At 44.7% G+C, this 20005-nt stretch overlaps 1 protein-coding gene across 4 annotated transcripts in view; it reads right to left on the minus strand.

The window, feature by feature from the left end:
* The window catches only part of UVSSA (UV stimulated scaffold protein A), a 765945-nt gene that overhangs the window by 336554 nt on the left and 409386 nt on the right, over positions 1 to 20005 (minus strand). For all 4 annotated transcript variants that reach the window (XM_069632154.1, XM_069632155.1, XM_069632156.1 and 1 more), the window contains one exon: positions 19490 to 19721. In XM_069632154.1, coding sequence (XP_069488255.1) covers positions 19490 to 19721 — 232 coding nt within the window. The remainder of the gene's footprint in view (positions 1 to 19489; positions 19722 to 20005) is intronic.

Consider the following 20005-nt stretch of genomic DNA (forward strand, 5'->3'; position numbering starts at 1 on the left):
GCGGCAAAGAGCTCACCTAGAGCCGGTCAGGGCCTGGTATCTGGGATATTCAGCTGCTCCAGCAGCGTTGAGGAATGGGCGAGGTTCGCTGGAGGGAGAGGAGGGGCTCATGCCCGCTCCGAATGCTGGATGATAATGAGTGTGTGTCTGGGAGTGTGTGTGTATGTCTGGGAGTGTGTCTGTGTCTGGGAGGGAGTGTGTGTGTGTGTGTGTGTCTGTCTGTGTCTGGGAGTGTGTTTGTGTCTGTGGGCCTCATTACGACCCAGGCGGTAAGTTACCGCCTGGGCCTTGACTTTACCACCATGGCGTAAACTATGACTTACCGCCCCATTCCGAGTTTGGCGGGGCGGTAAGTCCCCAATCCCCATTTACCCTTCCCCATTCCCATTTTTGCCCCATAGGGCATAATGGGAGTGGGGAAGGCGTTAATTACGCCACCGTAAATTACGGTGGCGTAATTAACTCCATGGTCCCTTAGCGCCATGGATTTTAACACCTGCTAAAAGCAGGTGTTAAATCCGCCATGGCGCTAAGGGACCTCGTACTCAGGCGGTAAGGGTCGGCGCTATTTACGGCGCCGTAAACCCCTTACCGCCTGAGTTGTTATGAGGCCCTGTGTCTGGTAGTGTGTTTGTGTCTGTGTCTGGGAGTGTGCGTGTGTGTGTGTGTGTGTCTGGGAGTGTGTGTGTGTGTCTGGGAGTGTGTGTGTGTGTGTCTGGGAGTGTGTGTGTGTCTGGGAGTGTGTGTGTGTGTGTGTGTCTGGGAGTGTGTTTGTGTGTGTGTGTCTGGGAGTGTGTGTGTGTGTGTCTTTGTGTGTCTCTCTGTCCGTGTGTCTCTGTCCGTGTGTCTCTGTCCGTGTGTCTCTGTCCGTGTGTCTCTGTCCGTGTGTCTCTGTGTCCGTGTGTGATGGGAGGGGTATTTGGGATGTCGTTTTGTTAGGAGAGCGTGCAGAGAAGAAACCTTCAGTTGTAAAGAAAGAGGGTGGGGATTGGATGAAGGGTGTTGAGGAGATGAAACCACCCCCAAAAAGTGAAATATGCTGAATATTGCGGGCCGCACCAAATCAGGCAAAGACAAAATCGGTCTTTTTGGTGTGCAGCCTGCAGTATTCTACATTTTCACATAGAACATTAGGAAATTCATCCAATGATATACAATTTTGTTGTTACATAGATATTTTAGTAGATTGTGCTGTGGGATAAAGTAAATGTTACTCATCATAATGACTACTGTGTCCTAGTTTATAGTTCCCTTTGTTCCATACTAACTAGTCTCTGTTCCATCGGGACAGGACCAGACAAGTTTTTGCTCAGCAAAATACACTTATTTAAAATTTGGGGACGGGGCCAGTGCATGTGCAGGGCATTGCCTTGATGCACACCAGCCCCACAGTCCCCTTATTACTCCGCTTCAGATGGGATTGGCCTAGCTATATATATTATTTGGGGGATGGATGATTCAGCGTATGGAGGAAAAGGCTCTGTAGACGAAGAGTACACTGATCACTATGGCGAGTGACATTTACTTACTCCAACGTCTCATCCTCGTTCCTATATACTTTCGGGAGATTACCAAGCATACATCTCTTAGGGGTGGAAGGAAACTATTTAAACAAATAAATATCACACAACTGCCTGTCCTTTGATCTGGTGCCCATAGACAAATGCCTGCAGAAGGCTAACGGAATAGACCACAATGCTGCCTTCACGATGACATCCCAGGGGACTCTTATTTAACACTAGAGAGGCAACCTAAACCCTGACAGCACTTGTGCAAATACCCTTAGGGGCAGTTTAGTTCAGCAAAGACGAGTAGCAAAAACAAAGTCACTTGCTCTTGTACAAAGCCAGAGTGAAGCATGAAGGTTTGCAGGAGGCCTGAACAATCTTTAATTAGCCACTGAATAACCAAAAAGACCCAAGTTCCAGATGCAGCCCGCCTCTACTGGCAGGTAGAGGTGGAACCCCCGGGGCTGTGTGACAGGCCGCCCCCTCCCCTGAGGGGTAGGCAACACAGTCCCGGATGTGCTTTATTTGCACGGGTGACAATGCTGCCTGCTAAAAGAGAATATTTTGTGGAGTCCTTACAGCTCCACAACAAACGTAGCACATGATAATGCCAGGCGGAGGGGCACACACCTTCATGCCCGATCCATCAATGCTCACGCCCTAGACATCCACGACCTCATCACCACCATAGATCTAGATCTTCTAATGGTCACTGAGACCTGGCTACATGAAGCCTCAGGCCCCGCTCTATCCCTCGCTCTCCCACAAGGCTATGCCATCACGAGACAAGATCGCCTGACCACAGGAGGTGGTGTCGCTCTCATAGCCAAAGACTCGATCACCATCAGAAAAGTAGACAAAACCATCAACAATAACAGCGACTATCTTCAATTGAAACTCACTATCTCACACCACTGCACCATCACCCTACACCTCATCTATCGGCCACCAGGCCCCTTGGGAGACTTTCAGGCCTCCCTCACCCACCTCCTGGCTGACAACCTAAATAAATCATCCAAAGCCATTCTCCTCGGTAACATCAACCTAGGCCTAAATGACACCAAAGACCCTGCTGCCAAACCACTTGACGCAGCTTTAGCCACTCTAGGATTTGCCAACACCATCACAGACCCCACTCATGCCCTAGGCAGATCATTAGACTGGATAGCCCATCACAACTGCCCCCTCACAGTCGCAGGCAATACACCCACCCCGTGAACCGTCCACCACACCATCACCTTCAACATCCCCACCTCCACCCCATCCCCCCCAACCCTTACCACCAGCCCTCACAAGAAGTGGCTGCCAACTGACCAAAGAAAGACTCTTACCCTTCCTACAGGGACCTGCCTTTAGACCCCATTTCTCCAACGACCCAGAAACTCTTGCCAAGAATTACGACTCTGCATTCTCGGCAGCAATCAATGCTATCGCCACACTTAAACCGCGCAAAACCAAACCTACCAGCCACACCAATGCCTGGTTCACCCAAGACCTTCTCAAATTGCGCACAGACAAACGAGCAGCATTAGTCCAATGGCAATCATCCCATGATGATAAAGACAAACTTAACTTCAAATCCCTCGCAAATGATTATAAGAAAGCCATCATCAAAGCCAAAGCCAAATCATTTGAAGATAGAATCTCTGAGGCCAAATCAAACTCCAAGGAAATGTTCGCCATATTCAGGAAACTTGAGACCCCTACACCCACCCCCCAAAACTTCACCAAAGATAAAGCATGGTGTGATGACATCCAAACAGCCATGCAAAACAAGATCAGCTCTCTCCAAGCCAAAATTCTGAACACCAAACTAGCCCTCCCTACCCCCCCTAAGGCCCCACCAACCCCCCCTTTCCACAGCCACAGAGGCCCCCCCCTACCTTCTCATTCAAAACCATTCGGGAGAAAGACATGATCAACATCATGAAAAACATCAAACCCTCCAATGCAAAGGAGACCCCTGCCCCGCCTCCATCATCAAAGACTGCTCAGACACCCTTGCCCCTTTCCTAACAGCCTTCGTCAATGCCTCCTTCACCATGGGGAAAGTCCCCTCATGCCTCAAGGAAGCATGGGTCCGACCTCTCATAAAAAAACCTACACTTGACCCCACCTCCCCTAACAACTACCGCCGCACATCACTGCTGCCAGAAAAGCGTCCCACTGGCTCCCCATAAAGGAAAGGATTTTATTCAGAAGGTTTAAGCATCTCCCACAAATGCATCCACCTCTCAGCCCCAGCGTACCTATCCCAGAGAATCCACCCGGCCGCCTCCACAAGACCCACCAGGACACCCTATGCCAATATGCTCTCCGTACCCATGGTAAAAAGAGTAAGAGCCGGTGGCACTAGCTTCCCCTACCTTGCTGCTTTACATTGGAACACCCTTCCCAACTCTCTGCGAGCTGAACCCTCATTAATTGCTTTCCGCAAAGCCATGAAAACTACCTTGTTCACCTAACCAACCCCACATGTTTAAACTTTCATGACTAACATTTATGATGTATTATGGTGTATGATACTCCTCATCATCATCGCTTAACACAGGACCTTGCCTTACTGTAACCCATGGCACAACCTGTACCTGTACCTGTAACTAAGTTCCCCTACAAGTAACAGCGCCACAATGCCCCTGGGCTGCCTGCACACTATATAAATGTAATAAATAAATAATTAAATAAATGCCCCATAGAAGCATGAAAGACAGCCAACAAAATGTTTAATGCCTAATAATCTGTTAATGAAAGGGCCAAAAGTAGGGCCGTACCACTGAAAATTGAACATAGACATACATGATATATGAGGCCATGTGAAAGAAGGCGCACATTGCTTTATAAATAATATTGTGCTGTACCAAGACTCAGAACCAGTTTACCAGCCAGCATATGGCAAAGGAGAAAGACTGGAATTAAGATAAAGGATAGAGTGGGGCAAAAGATTATGGTAGAGCAGAAGGACTAGGACAAAGGACTAAGACGAAGAATTAGGTCAAAGGACTGTGATGGAGTATGCAGGAGTATGATGAAATAGAAGCACTGAGTTTTGCCTTTGGCGGACTTCAACCCTGAAGCCGCCCAGGCTCCAGTGTGTCTTGGAAGGCAGGAAGTGAGGGAGGAGTCTGAAACTTTGCTGTCCTTTGTCTTTAGGTGTGCCTGGCTAAAACCGATTCTAACTGGGCGGCTGGCTGTGCTGGAGGACAGCCAACACCCAGGTAATTTACAGCTCCATGGTAGTGAATGAATGGGTTCCAGCATATAAGGCGAGGATTTTTGGACTACAGGCAGTGTTGACCACTGGAACAAGGAATCTGAAGCAGAAGACGAGCAAAGACGCCAGCAGCACCTTCAAGAACCCCTGAAGTACCTGTAAAGCCCTGCAGCTGTGCTGACCCGGTTTTCATCGAGACAGTGAAGGCCCCCTAATGACGCCTTCCTCCCTTAGGCTCAACTAGCCTCAAGACTGTGGGATGTATTCACCCACTCCACTATGCTATGCGGCATCACCCTGATAGTATGGTGCAAGGAACTGCAACATGGCGGCAAAACTCTTGTGCATGCCAAAAACCTACCAAAAAACCTACAAAAACCACGTCCTTAAGCACACAAAAAGATTGATGCACAACCTGCCCCCATGGTGTATGTGTGGTGAAATAGACCACACACTGCAGAAAATGTGCCAGTGGGCTCCATGACCAGCAAACAGAGTGCAGAGAGAGAAGCAGCGCTTTGCAAATGAAACTCCAAAATGTGCCTATAAATGACATTTGCTTTGTGCTAAAAAATCCAAAATGCCTTTAACACAACACTTCTCAACATCCAAAATCTTGCTTGGTGCTAAAATGTATGTAATCATATGAAGCATTGCGAACATACAAAGTCCTAATGTGCAGAGCAAAACAGTTCCTTCAGATAAACTGGATTGTCTGTAAACTGACAGCTCCTGTCAGAATCTGGGTGCAGCATCCTGGGCTTCCTGAATGACAGCTGTCAGATGAGTTACTAATGAAAGGTTAAAGTTATCTAAACTAAAAAGTCTGCCGGATCAGCAAACATAAAAAGGATTGTGGCTAAAAAGATCTCAGTTGCTTTTTATCCCACAGAGCTAAAGCTAAGAAAGTAATGTATTCATGTTTGATGCAACAAGTTTGGTTTTTCCTGGATTTTTAATTAAGAATAAAGTAGCTTGGCTGAGCTGCAACCCTTTGGAAGTGGACAAACGGGTTTCTCCCAGGGGGATGGATATCCTCTCAGCTGGAACTCACGGGGAGGTGCTAATTGTGGGTTAGCCCAGACTCTTGTCTACAGAAAGAGAATGAACAATAGCAGGCCCTTCGGCCTAGGAAACGGAGGTGTGAGAGGGTCGTAAATGGCTCCTGGAAAAACAAACAAGGAGGGGGATGCTCCTGGACTAAAGGGAGAGAAAAAGGGGTGTACCATTTGCTGTTAAGCACGAACAAAGAACAATTTTTAAAGACTCAGAACTTATGATTCAAACTGGTGAAAAATATACAAAGGACATATCTGTTAGTCTAACTTTTGGCTGCACTTTTTAAGAGGCGGCAGAACCGTGTAACATGCTCTGGACAGGAATGGCAATATATGTGGTTTTATGTGAAATATATGAACCCTAGAATTGTGAAAATGTACACACATCCCTATGTTAAAAACACACATGTGTGGACATTTGCATAAAGTTTGAAAACTGTGTTCATAGCAAAAAGGACAAAATTCTATAGAAAGTTGAAACAAGATCCTACAGCTGCAAGATTTTGAGGAACATATGCTACATAAAATATGGCATCTGTGTGTGTGATTTGTGTAAAGGTGACCAATGAAGAAATATGTATTTAGTATAAATTCCGATTTTGAGACCAGTGGCTGAGGGGAGGTTTCTAAGAACTGTAAAGCAAACCATAATATGTGACATCACCCGGCCTTGATACAATCACTCAAATGCAAGGCAGAGATAAAGTTTTGACCGAATCCCAATTTACAGGGGCAGGCTTAGCTAACCCGGCCCTTACACCCACTTTGTGATATCATTTTAAAGCATAAATAGAGACAGCTGACAACACATAGGGACTCACCGATTCATTCACTTTCCTGATTCCGGCGAAGCACTCCGATCCAGCATTCTACATCCAGCTTTAACATTTTTCCAGATCCAGATGCCAAGACTCTTGCAAGCAGTTGAGAACTATTGACTTTCTGCAAGGCCTAAATCTTCAAACTTATTCTTGCAACCCGTGAAGCGCTGTCGTGCGAGAAGGCCTTTTGAACCAGTATCCTCAAATTCTATGGCTTGCTACCATTAGGCTTGCCTGAGGAACTCGCTATCCAGCTGATTGAAATACCCACAGACTAGGAGGGCTGATCCTGTGCAAATCAAGTGACCAGCCTAGCTGACCCGATCCCGTGACTGATGTGCTGTTCTTCCTAGACCAGATCCAATCCATGACCAGAACTGACGGTCCAATTTAATAACTTATCCTGTGAGTATTAATAAGAAGAATTGTGACCCATAGTATATCTGCATTGTCTTATCCCCATCTCAAACCCATCCCATTTCTTTTTTAAATTTGATTTTATTAGGTTTTAACACATAACAGTTCTCTCAATGAGAAAAGAGAAAAAATAAAAGGTTACATATGCATCCATAGTCGTTACACAGGTGGGATTAATACCAATATACAGTGCTTAATTCTGTTTCTATAGATCCAACAGTATAACAATGGAAATAACCAACATAGTTTTCTCATTCTCTTTATTCTTTTACACCGCCTCCCCCCCCCCAACCCTCACGGACTAAGAAATCGTGTTACCAAGGAGTTGTGTTTTCATGGTCACGTGCTCATTGTCACAGGCTGAAACTGTTTCGATGTGGTGTGTTCGGGGACTCGCCATAAGGAGGGCGTCTTGTCATGATTCTACTGGTGCCTGAGAGCTAGCGTGGAGGCAGCCTCAAAACAGGTAGAGGGGGGAGAGTACACAAGAGGAGAAGGACCTAGTCGGGCCCTATAGAAAGTGGACCCTATCACCATTTGGGGTTGGATGTCTGTTTGATGTGTGTTTGCTTAGGAAGTCTGACCACGGGACTTCACACTGTGTTGCCCTGCCGTGGAGTGATGTGGTACATATGTTCATTGCAACATTGATCCATTCATTCTCGGTCGGGGTCGTAATTGATTTCCATTTGGTGGCGAGTAAAGCCCGAGCAGCAAGCAACAGATGGGGCGCTAAGCCTGGGGCTCTCTTCCACTCGTCCTCTATTTTTTCGAGACCGAACAGGACAAGATGGGAGTCCGCCGTTCTTTGAATCCCGTCCAGGTGTCTAATCCACCCCAATACTTCATCCCAATAGATCTTAATCTTAGGACATCCCCACCACATGTGCCAATAGTCTGCAACTTGTCCACATTCACACCAACAGAGGGGGGAGGATGACTGATACATTTTGGATAATTTCTAAGGGTCATACTGGCAGCGATGCAAGAGTTTGAAGTTTATATTGGCACGATATGGAAGTGCGTGTTGCCATGCGGCACATTTTATCCCACACATCTTCATCAATTTCCGTCCCCATGTCATTCCCCCAACGTGCTCTGAGGTTATGTGTATTCCCTCTACCCGCCTCCACTAGTAATTTGTACATGGCGGAAATCAGGCCCTTCCTGTCAATCTTGGATTCCAAGAGTTTTTCGAAGGGCGTGAGCTCCCTACTCAGTTTTTCCTTCCATGCTGCCTTTGTTAAGACCCCTTTGATCTGTTAGTAGAGGAAAGTGGACAGCATGCCTATGGTTAGGGCCTCTGTTAGCTCCGGGAGAGTGATAACACGCCTGGAATCTTTCAACATTGGGGATGTGGTCATTTATGCCCAGGGACCATAGGTGGGTCAGTGGAGACGGCCATGTTGTGATTTCCCTCATCTCTGGACCCTCCCTCCATATTTCCCATATGGTGGCAAAGAGAGGATGCTCCTTCGTCTTCCTCAACACTCTTTTTCGTGGAGCCCATAGCCACTCCGAGAGTGTTGCTGGGTCTAAATAGTAGTTGTCCATTGCTATCCACTGTGGTTCTTTTTGGTTGCGTAAATTAGGGACAAGTACCCGTAATTGGGCAGCAACATAATACTTCTTGAGGTCTGGGAGGCCTACCTCTCCTTTATCTTTGGGCAACGTCAATGTGTTGTAGGCGATCCTGGCTTTTTTCCCACGCCACAGGAATTTCAGGGTCGCTTTTTTAACCTCGGTGAAGTATTGCTCCGGTATTTTAATGGGAAGCATCTGAAAGGGATAGAGAAACCTCGGGAGACAGGTCATTTCAATGGTGTTAAGCCGGGCAAGCCACGAGATTGTCAATTTGTCCCACCTGGCCAGGTCCGCATGGAATTTGGCAAGAAGCTTTCGGAAGTTCGCTTCATATAGAGTGCCTATTTGTTTCGTAATTCGTAAATCGCATGGTGTCATGCTCAAGCGTCAGTCCAAGGGAGGAATATTTTGTTTAGTTTACCTCTGCCGCCCCCTGGCGGGGGAATAATATGGATTTGGACCGATTGACCTTAAACCCTGATAACTGACCATATTCTTCGAGGAGGGATATAGCTCGGGGAATGGATCTTTCAGGACTGACCACATGCAGGAGTATGTCGTCAGCATATAGTGCCAACTTGTACTCTGTGTCCCCCAGGTGCATCCCTTCTGTACTGGTGTCCGATCTCATTTTGTGTGCTAATGGTTCAAGCGACAAAGCAAACAAGATGGCCGATAGTGGGCATCTCTGTCGGGTACCCAGCTTCAACGGAAACCACCTAGAATATACCCCGTTTACAAATACCGAAGCTGTAGACGAGCAGACTGCCTGTATTCCCTTTCTAAGCTTGGGGCCCATCCCAATTTTGCAAAGGACTCCCATTACAAAGTCCCAATCTACCTTATCGAATGCTTTTTCTGCATCGATGGAAAATAGTGAGGGATCAGTGTTCAGGTTGTGGGAGGCATGTACCAAATGCAGCGTCTTTCGCATGGTGTCTGCACCCTGGCGGCCCAGTATAAAGCCTACCTGGTCAGGGTGGATGAGGCGGGGCATGAATGATTCAATTCTAGCTGCCAAGACCCTTGTGTATATCTTTGGGTCTATGTTGAGTAGGGAGATGGGACGATATGATCCACATTTTTTGGGATCTCTCCCTTCTTTTGGGATGACCGTTATGAGTGCTTTGACAAATGAATCTGGAGATTTCCCCGTCTCTGGGATATCATTAAATAATTTCACTAGAAAGGGTGTGAGCTGTGTGGCAAATGTCTTGTAAAAACCTGTAGTATACCCATCTTCACCTAGGGATTTACCTAGTTTTAGTCGTTTGATGGCCTCCTGAATCTCCTCCTCAGTTATGGGGGCGTCCAGGGTCTCAGACTCAATGCATGTCAGTTTGGGCATATTGATATCAGCTAAATAGGATTGAATGCTAGACGGGTCCGGTTCCCTCTCTGGGGTATACAGGGCTTCATAGAAGTGTGCAAAGGCTTCGGGGATGGTGGTCCTACTTATAACTGTGTTGGGTCCTCCATCTACTATTTCCTGCACCCTGCCTTCTGCCTGCTGTGCTCGTAGCCTGGCCGCCAACAACGTGTCTGCTTTGTCTCCTTTCTCATAAAATGTTTGTCTTAGGAAAAGAAGTTTGCAAGCTATTTGGTTGTGTTCTAGGAGACGGAGTTCCTCCCTTTTTTTCCTTGTTTCACTGACTTTTTCATGGTCTAATACGTCCCCTTCCTTTGCTTCGTTATCTAGTTGGGCAATTTCACTACGGAGTCTATTTTCAATCAGAGTTCTCTCCCTCTTTTTATTGGCTCACTCCCTCATAAGGACCTCCCGCTGGGTCGCCTTGCCTGCATCCCAGACCCCTTGTGTAGAGACCTTCCCGGTATCGTTCAATCGAAAGTAGTCAGCAATCTCAGTTTCCATCTCTGACTTAAAAACAGGGTCTTTCCATATGGTCTTGTTGCATCTCCATTTTTCCACCTCTAACTGGTAGGGATTCCCATATTATGTCGGCGGTCACCATGTCATGGTCAGACCATGTGATCCGTGTCATTTCTGTGTGTGAGGCTGTATCGCATAGATCTCTTGAGAGGTAGAGGTGGTCAATGCGGGTGAGTGTATTGTGTGGGGCTGAAAAAAAAGTGTAAGCTCTCTCGGTGCATTCGTCTCCACACATCAGTCAGTCCATACAGTTCCATCATTACCCTGAATTGGGCATGGTCTCCTCCCGGTTTATCACGTGTTTCTGGGTTACCGGGTTTCCAATCTAACGTGGGATCTGTCCATGTATTAAAATCTCCTCCAAAGATGATATGACCTGTTGACTCTAGCATGATTTTGGGGATTGTTTTGGAGAGGAATCTAACTTGCCATACGTTGGGGGAGTACATCGTGGCAATTGTAGTGGACACATTCCCAATGGTCCCTGAAACAAGAAAGGCTTGGTCTTCTGCATCTGACCAAACCTTTGTGGTCTTGAAGTCTATCCCCTTCCTAATGATTATTCCCACTCAACCCCTCTTTAGTGGTCACGACACCCAGAATTCTATCCCAGATCGCCTCCCCTGGACCACCCTCTCCTCGCCCCTCATATATTCAGTCTCCTGCAATAAAAGGATATTGATATTTGATCTGCGGAACTCTCTAAAGACAAGTGATCTCTTGGTTGGAGAATTAAGACCTTTGACGTTCAGGGTTCCCACCCTTATGGCACCCCTGCTTTATTGGTCAGCGGTCATCGTAACAACAGAATCTGAGACCATACATACTCTCTGACCATTTCAACTCGCTTCTTCAGTGTTTAAAACAACCACGTAACCATTGCACTGTTCATAGTTCTTAAATATACCCTTGATTTGACACGTACCTTTGTCCGTCCTCCCCAACCCCCCTCCCTTCCTTCCTTCCTTCTTCCTGAGTTTGGTGGCGTCCGATCGAGCCTAGTTAAACACACTAGCCCAGAACCGAACCACCAGTGGAGACTGTTATCTCACGGTCCCCTTGTAAAATAAACATTGACATAACTAATGAGCCCCCGGTAACCTCCCCCCAGAGCAAGCACATTTCTGCGAGATAAGTGGAGGTCTCAATCACGTTGCACCAACACCACCCAGATTTTCCCCTCATTAAATGTCAATTCAAGCAAAGAGTACCATTCTTGTCGAGGGTCAACTGCCCTTTCCGGAGAGCCGTTCCCCCTGTGATATTTCCTCGAGCCTTTCACCTTCTTCCTCTTCGGGCCCTGTGTCTGCCATTCCCTCCTGTCCTTAGGGGCATGGTCACGGGATTCCTCCCGATCCTGCGGGCCAAGTAAGTCTGATATGCAAACATTGATTTGTTGCTCAGAGCTCAACCTGATCCTTGTGCCTTCATGTTCGAAAGAAAGAGAAAAGGGGTATCCCCATCTGTAGCGTGTGTCACAAGATTTAAGCCATGTCGTAAGTGGTTTACACATTTTCCTCAGGGCTAAGGTCAGGGAGGAAAGGTCCTGGTATATTGTTATTTGGGATCCACTTGGGGAGATGGTGCCTCCACTCGTCGCCTTTTCCAACACTCTCATCCTATCCTGATAACGGTGAAATCTTGCCAGAACTGATCTCGGGCCTCCTGGTGGGCCTCCCGCTCTGTGAATGCGCTCTGTCTTGGGCTCATCAATGTTGTTGTCCGCGTCCAGGAGCTTGATGATGTCGTGAAGGGTCGTTTTTAGGTCCTCTTCTGTTTCCCCTTCTTTCTCAGGAATCCCAAAAAAACACATGTTGTTTCTCCTTTCACGGGTCTCCAAATCATCCATCTTAAGTTTAAATTCTTGTTCTGTTTGTTCTAGCTCAGTTATTCTGTGGGCCAGCTGTGTCTCCAAGACGTCGATTGAGGGCTGGTTGTTTTCAACACCTTCAACCCTATCCTCTATGTTGTCAAGGCGCTGTGTGAGTTTATCAATTTTTCCTCCTATATTGGCTCCCATATTCCTTATTTCCACCAGTAAATCTGCTATGTCTCCTTTCGTGGCGGCAGTTTCTGTATCTGTGATTGGCGATGTGGCCATTTTGGGGCCGACGACGATTCGGGGTATCGAACCGCATGCGTATATGGCAAGTTTCTGTCATGACCCTGATGTCGTAGTTTAAACGTTTAGGACAGTGCCGCTGCTAGAGTGCCTATTACCACAGAGGAGGCACACGCCCCGGAGGCACACTGTTATTGCAGTCTGGGTAAGGTCCTTATCCCCTGGTGGGTAAAGGGAGGGGGGACAACGGCAGTCACTTACTTCTCTTGGGCCGCGGGGAGCGTCGACACCGCATCTCAGGTCGTACCCCAGTCTGGCGACGGGCCCGCCTCGCTTGGTCCGTCCGGGGGAGGCGATCTGGTCCCTTCGCAAAGGTTTGTTTCGGCAGAAGAGGAAGCACGGGGCCCGCGTCTCCGTTTTCTTCTCGGGGCACCCGGCGTCGCACCACTTTCAAAGTTCTCCCCACTCCTTTCTCCACTATTGTGGTCTACCGTCTGCTCCGCCAGGTCCACGCAACCAGGAGTGGCGTAGGATGGACGCGGGGGTCCAGCGTGCGTTCGGCTGGGTGTTGGCGCAGCAGTTGCTTCCAGCAGGCCAAGAGTTTCGGACAGAGCCGAGGCCAATTCTAGTTTCGTTTTCGCCTTCACAGTTCCACGACGATATTTACTGGAAGCCGGGGCCGTTTTCATCCGGGATTTCTCCCGTGCGTGGCAAGTACCTTTACAGACCTTTGTCTCGAGTTTCCACCCCGGGGGGGTCCAAAAACGGGGGCTCATTCCGCTTTTCGGGACGGGAGCTCACGCAGGAGAGGATCACCCACTCCACCCATCCCATTTTTAATTCAGAACCATAGTCTGCTAGAACTATCTTTGCGCTGACTCTTTTCTCATCTGAAGTAGAGTATCCACAACAGGCGGGTTACGCTGATCACATAACTGTAAGATCCATCTGTGGCATTCGCTTCTCCATAGTCATAATCTATTGTAATCAACCCATCTGTCAATTTGAAAAGTGCATTTCTGTTTTCCATTCGCGCGCCTATTTTACAAAAACGACCTTTATTAAAACCTCTGTAACTCCCTTGGTTTTAATGAGAGAAGCAGTGCGATTCTCCAGTTATAGCAAATATCGCGTAAGGAAAAGTTTGCCGCTATACTACATTCTGAGACATTTTACACGTGTGAAATAGCTTTAATGTATTTCCCACTTGGACTTTGAGATTTCAAAAGTTTCCTTCCGAATAAATCATTGCTTGTGATTGTTTGCGACTGTTCAAAGCGGCTCGCCATAGGGATTTATAACACTTTAAGTACTTTTGACCAGATTTGGTGTTATTGCTCAGTCAATTCCAAAGACAATTTCAAAGCCATTCTGACAGCTGAAAAGTCAATTCCGTTTTTCTCTTGTGTTTGAAGGGGGAAGGTGGGAGTGACATTCTGTTTGATTTTTGCTATTCCTGAAGACATGCTCTCTCCTCCCATCCCTTTACATTGCCTACTGGTGGGTTGAGGGGTGTTGCAGGGGAAACCTCAAAAGTACTTTCTATTCTAAACCAACACAAAAGTATTCTTTTCTGTGCTGCATTTGTTTTTGTGCTCATTCCTTGATTCCTAGTGTATTAAAGATACTATACAGTGTTCTGTCACCCCATTGGTGATTGTTGTTTACCTATTAAAATATATTGTGATTAAATTCTAAGTACATAAATAAATATTTACCTTTGCAAACTAGCCAGATTCCTGGTTCAGTGTGACCGGGAGGGTTCCAGGAGAAGGGTGTGATACGAGTGGTATATCGTTCAGAATATTGAACTTATAGATACAAATAAATAAGGATTTCAATTATGCACTACACGCTGGACATGACTTGTGTGTATGCCGGATTGAAATCTCTTACAAGACCCTCTTTTTTTTGGCCCATCCCCCAATGTCCTATGACTTTCCTGGGCTGCAGAACACCATTACGCTGGGTATTTGGACCATTATCAAGTGCATTGTCTTCCAAAGATGGAATCCGGTTGAAACTTGGCAGGATCTGTGTGGACCTCCAAAGGGCGGAATTCTTCACCAAAAGTCCCCTCACAAGAGTTCAGGAACGAGTAATCAAAGAGAATCCAACAGGCGATATTTGTTTGTTCTTGGCGCTAAGAAAATGGCACCAAAACCACAACAAGCCACTAGAGTGGGCTGAATCCTCTCCTGCACACCCCTTTCTTGCAAGTTCTGCCGCTGAAGCACGTCACAGGTCCCCCCTTTCGTCACCACGACCAAGGAGCAGGAATCATGGTCTACATTGTTGCACCCAGAAGAGGACCAGCTACATTATCATCTTCACTCTTAAGGTACTGTGGGGCTTGGGTTGTACTTCCCTTAGGCCGTTTTTGGTGCTCCTTTGCTTAGGGAGTGTTTTCCTCAAGTGTGAGTTGACCTCAACTCCCCTGTGCAGGCCTTGAACTCCTGTATTTTCTCCAATAACATCTGACTGGTTACCTAACTTCCCTCTGAAGATTCTCATCAGAATTGGTGCTGTCCAATTGACTTTGGCTTTGCTGATTTCTCAAAGGTCATCTTCTTGATCCAACTGACTTTGGAAATGCTGGTTCCTCCATAAATGTGAACACTTTTATAGTTAGGAACCAGGCTGCCTACATTCCTCTGGGAGAGTGTACTTGTTATTTCACAGTTGCTAACTGTAATTGTGTAGTATCTTGGATTACATGTTCCATGTATACGCATTATGTTTCACTCAACTTTACCTCTCTGAGAGTGTGTGGATCATGGAATATGGAACATAGAATATTAAGGGAAAGATGCAGTATTAGAATGTTGTAGTTAACAGTTAATTTCCTGGTGGGCTTTAACATGTTAACATAATAAATCCCATATATATATATATATATATATATATATATATATATATATATATATATATATATATATATATATATATATCAAGTCCGGAGATCTTCCAGTGGCGATATGGATAGGATGGGATATCCAAGAACAGCAGCCCACTGAGTAGCTGTTCATCTACAATATCTCCAAACAACGTGTTCCACAGATCGGATGAAACCACCATTTAGGTTTCTGCAGCAACAAATGGTTTTGGCAGAAACAGCAGAAGCGGTTCACACATGACCAGATGAGTGTCCTGCGCTAGAATTCTACAAGGCAAGAGCAACCAGATAAAAGTAAGTTGTGCTTATAGATTCAGCTGCAAAGTAAAGGCATGCGTATATAAAGCACCCCTTATACTGTTCTTAATAATAATAATTACAATGAACAGAATGTGAATATGAATTTAATGAGATAAATAAAGAACTAAACTGTGCGCCTACTTGCAGACTTTCAATCCCTATAAGAGCATTCTCACCACTGATGCAAGTAATCATGGTTTGGGTGCTGTATTATCCCAAATGGAAGGTGGAATTGAATACCCAATTGCATTTGCTTCAAGAGTTTTAAAGGAGGCAGAGTGCAACTATTCAACCATTGAGAAACAGTTATTAGCATTTGTTTGGGGAACAAAGTTTGTTGTGAGATTGGATCACAAACATCTCAGAGAAATTTTGACTACGAAAGGTTTGGATAAAGTATCTGCTAGAATCCAAAAATGGGTGGCAAATTTGCAAGAATATAAATGGGACACAGAGTTTGTTCCTGGTGTCAAGAGTAAAAGTGCTGACTGTTTGTAGATAATGATGAAGGTGATAACAGTGATGAGGAAATATTGAACATAATCAGGACGTTTTGTTGGAAGATGAGTGGGCAAAGACCATGGTGTTGGATGAAGTTCTCAGTAAAATAAGGAAGTGTATTGAAGATGGGGTGAAAGGTAATGAAATCAGGAAAGGTGACTTGCCTGAGGCGGTCAGACATGTAAATGATGAACTGTATGTGAATAATATGGTTTTGAGGGGTGACAAATTGTATCCACCTACCGGAGTAAGGTGCAAAATATTAGAAATAGCACATGAGGGACATCAGGGAATGACAAAAACTAAACAACTTTTCAGGCAGGAATATTGGTGGCCTGGCATGGACTTGGAAATAGAGATTAATTAGAGAATGTTGTAGCTGTGATGATTCTGCCAAAGGGTATATGGCGAGACAGGAACCAATGACAGTTATGTCTATATCGACCATACCGTGGGAAAGAGTAGGTCTACACATTGTGGGACAAGTAAGAAGCAATGGCATGTTAAAGTACTGTATGTTATTATTGACATGCTGTCTAGATGGGTGGAAGTCAAATGGGTACAGAACATCTGTTCCAAAGATATTATTCTGTTTTTGGATACCATTTATTATCCCACCACTATCATCACGGATAATGGTGTACAATTTGTATCTCAGGAAATTAGAAGTTTTCTGAGGGACAATGGGGTGGAACACAAAACCAGTTCCATTTATCGTCCTCAAACTAATGCAATTGTGGAAAGGTACAATAAAGTGATTAGGAACAGTATTAGGGGTGCTTTGGAGAGTAGAGGTGACTAGAAAAAAGCTGTAGAAGAATCTGTGGTTGCACACAGATTCACCCCATGCCACCACGGGTATTTCTCCTTTTGCGATGCTTAGAGGCAGAAAACCGAACACAAGAGTTTGTCTGTCGTGGTTAGGTAAAGCATGCAGTAAAGAGATGGATTTTATGGAGATCGAGAAGAGAATTATGAACAGACAACTGACCGACAAAAAGGGTTTTGACATAAGAAAGGCAGTGAAGGGATGTGATGTGAAAGTAGGTGATTGGGTAAGGATAAAGCTTCCTCTAAATGCTACGAATGGTTATGCAAGATGGTCAGCTGCCACACAGGTTGTAGAGAGGTTTCATGGTGCTGTAAAAGTGTCTGATGGAAGAGTGTGGAATGTTAATAGAGTGTGTAGATGTTCAAGAGAATTTCAGAATTGCCAATGTAGATAAAGGCAATAAGAAGGGTGCAAGACAGCAGAGAAGTGGGTCATGACAGAGCATATAATTGCAATGAACAAAGAATATGCACCAAACGTGTTTGTAAGAAGCCTTCATATTTGAAGGATTACGTCTACTGAGCTTTTGTAGGAAGTTAAGTATAGTGTGTTTAAGAATGTAATCTTTATTCATCTTCGTATGTTTCAAATGTTATACCACTTGGTTATTTTGGTTTCTGTGTACAACACATGAATTATATTCAACAGTTAAATATTTGTTTGTATAAAGAAGAAAGGTGTGTATCTTGGATTACATGTTCCATGAATATGCAATATGTTTCACTCAACTTTACCTCTCTTTGAGTGTATGGAGCATGGAATATGGAACATAGAATATTAAGGGAAAGATGCAGTATTAGAATGTTGAAGTTATCAGTTAATGTTGTGTTGGTTGCTGAGCCGGTGGGCTTTAACCTGTTAACATAATAAATCCTATATTATAACGTGTCCCAAGATCTTTCAAATATCTAGCCTTTACTTTCCCTCCAAACTCAATATTACAAAGGTGATCCATATAAGTGTTGTTACTGACTTTAACTGACGCGTCATTATGTGTGCTGGATATGTAAAGCATAGGAAAAGTTACTTACCTTCCTTATTGTTCCTTCTATGTTATTCCATTTCTAATTCAATGTTATTGTTCGTTGCTGCATTTTAGATTTGATTGTGTGTCTTGTGTATGTATAAATAAACATATTTTAATATAACGTTGTGTGAGTGAGTGTTTTCATGGGTCCTTGTATGAACTGATTTCTGATATAAGCCTAGTTGCTCAGCCACTCTACCAACTTGTGAAGTACAGGCCTAAGAGTAGGGTCCCCAAAACCAAGAGATAAGTCTTATGAAGTCTAACACCAGTAAGACTTAAGAAAAACGTACTAAAAACGGTTTCCAAAAATATGTTTTTAATTCATACAGGGAATTTCAGCCCCTTTCACAATATGTTACAGTTAAATACAGGAAAAGGGCTTGAGAGGGGGTTAGTTTCACATTATAACAGATATTATGGGATCTACCTCAAAACTTCGAAAACATCAGTTTTATGTTTATTTTAACCAATTTCACTGCAAGTATATGTCGGGAGAGACCCCACGCAGCCCCTGCACCTTACTTAAGACCCAATCTCTTCCCCCCTTCTATAATAACAGTGACATTTGTTAAATAAAATCCCATGTTACAGGATTCACAGTAATATAATTTGATGTTTTGGTAAAATAACAAATTAAAGTGGTGAATAGAAGCCATACTCAGAGGTGGTGTCAGTTAAGATTTTCACCCGGAATTCTTCTACTGGTTGCAGCCAAAGAAGTACAAAGTGGACAATGTTTTTTCCAAATGAAAATATATTATGGGCTACTAGACCACAGGCCTGCAGGTAGACAGGCCCTTTGGGAACATAACTAACATTCTATTAGTATCCACTTAAGAACCTTTCTGCATAATTGTAAACCTTTAGGAGACATTGGAATGCTTTACTATGGGTGTTTACTAGCAGGGGATGTGAACATCCACATTCTAGCAACATCTGCTATCATTGCAGGCCCATACTGCAGTAGGAATTCCTCTAATAGCTATAATTAAATATTCTATGGCGACCTCATTGATATGGAGCAAAATAGCTCAGGCCTTGGCTGCAAGTGGACACTGATGTTCAGATATTCACAAGTCATGTAGCTTTTCTTCTACAAATAATACATGAAGTCTGAACAGATTTCAAATCTGTGCTTACAAAAACAAAGCTGTATTGCTATCTCGTATTTTCTTTAAAGATTGTTTTATTATGATGTGAACGAGAATGTACTCCTTTAAAATTATGTTATATATTGTTTTATGTCAATATTTGCCATTTGTGATTTTATGGTCCTGTAATGGTCAAAAATAAAAACAGTTTCTTAGCAATGCCCATGTAATTTCTTTAATGCCTTCAAGTACAGAATTAAAATGCAGTAAGAAAGAGTCAATATTACCTGCTAGGTTGGGAAGTTAACTTTGTTAGCTTGTCCCTGATCACCTTCCAGGTTGCTGCTGCGCATGTTGGATCTAGTTCCTCCTCATTCTTTTTCGTGCGTGGTTGCAACCCAGCCCCAACAGGTTTTGATGCCAGAGCTTTCTTGACAACCAGAGGTGGCTTTGTTGCCACAGGTTTCTTGGCCACCAAAGCTTTTTTCGCTTCTTTGGAACTTGTTGATTGCTCCAAGCCTGTAAAACAAAATGCATCACAGACAACTGATATTAAAAACAAATATCACATTTGTTCTTCTTAAAACCGAACATGGCCACATTTGTATTGCCCTCAAAACCAAGAAGAAAGTCCCAAAGTTCCACCCTGTCCAGACAGTCTCTGCAGTTATACTTTCACTACGGTATCCCCAGATGACCACCACTCACAACTGGTAGACATAATGTAAACACAAGGATGAGTCCATTAAAATGTTTTTGTGTGTGAAGTTTTTAAACATCTTTAACAAACCCACACCTAATGT

The sequence above is a fragment of the Ambystoma mexicanum genome, chromosome 6q (genome assembly GCF_040938575.1).
Source record: "Ambystoma mexicanum isolate Mex_15411 chromosome 6q, UKY_AmexF1_1, whole genome shotgun sequence".
In the NCBI taxonomy this organism is placed as follows: Eukaryota; Metazoa; Chordata; class Amphibia; order Caudata; family Ambystomatidae; genus Ambystoma; species Ambystoma mexicanum.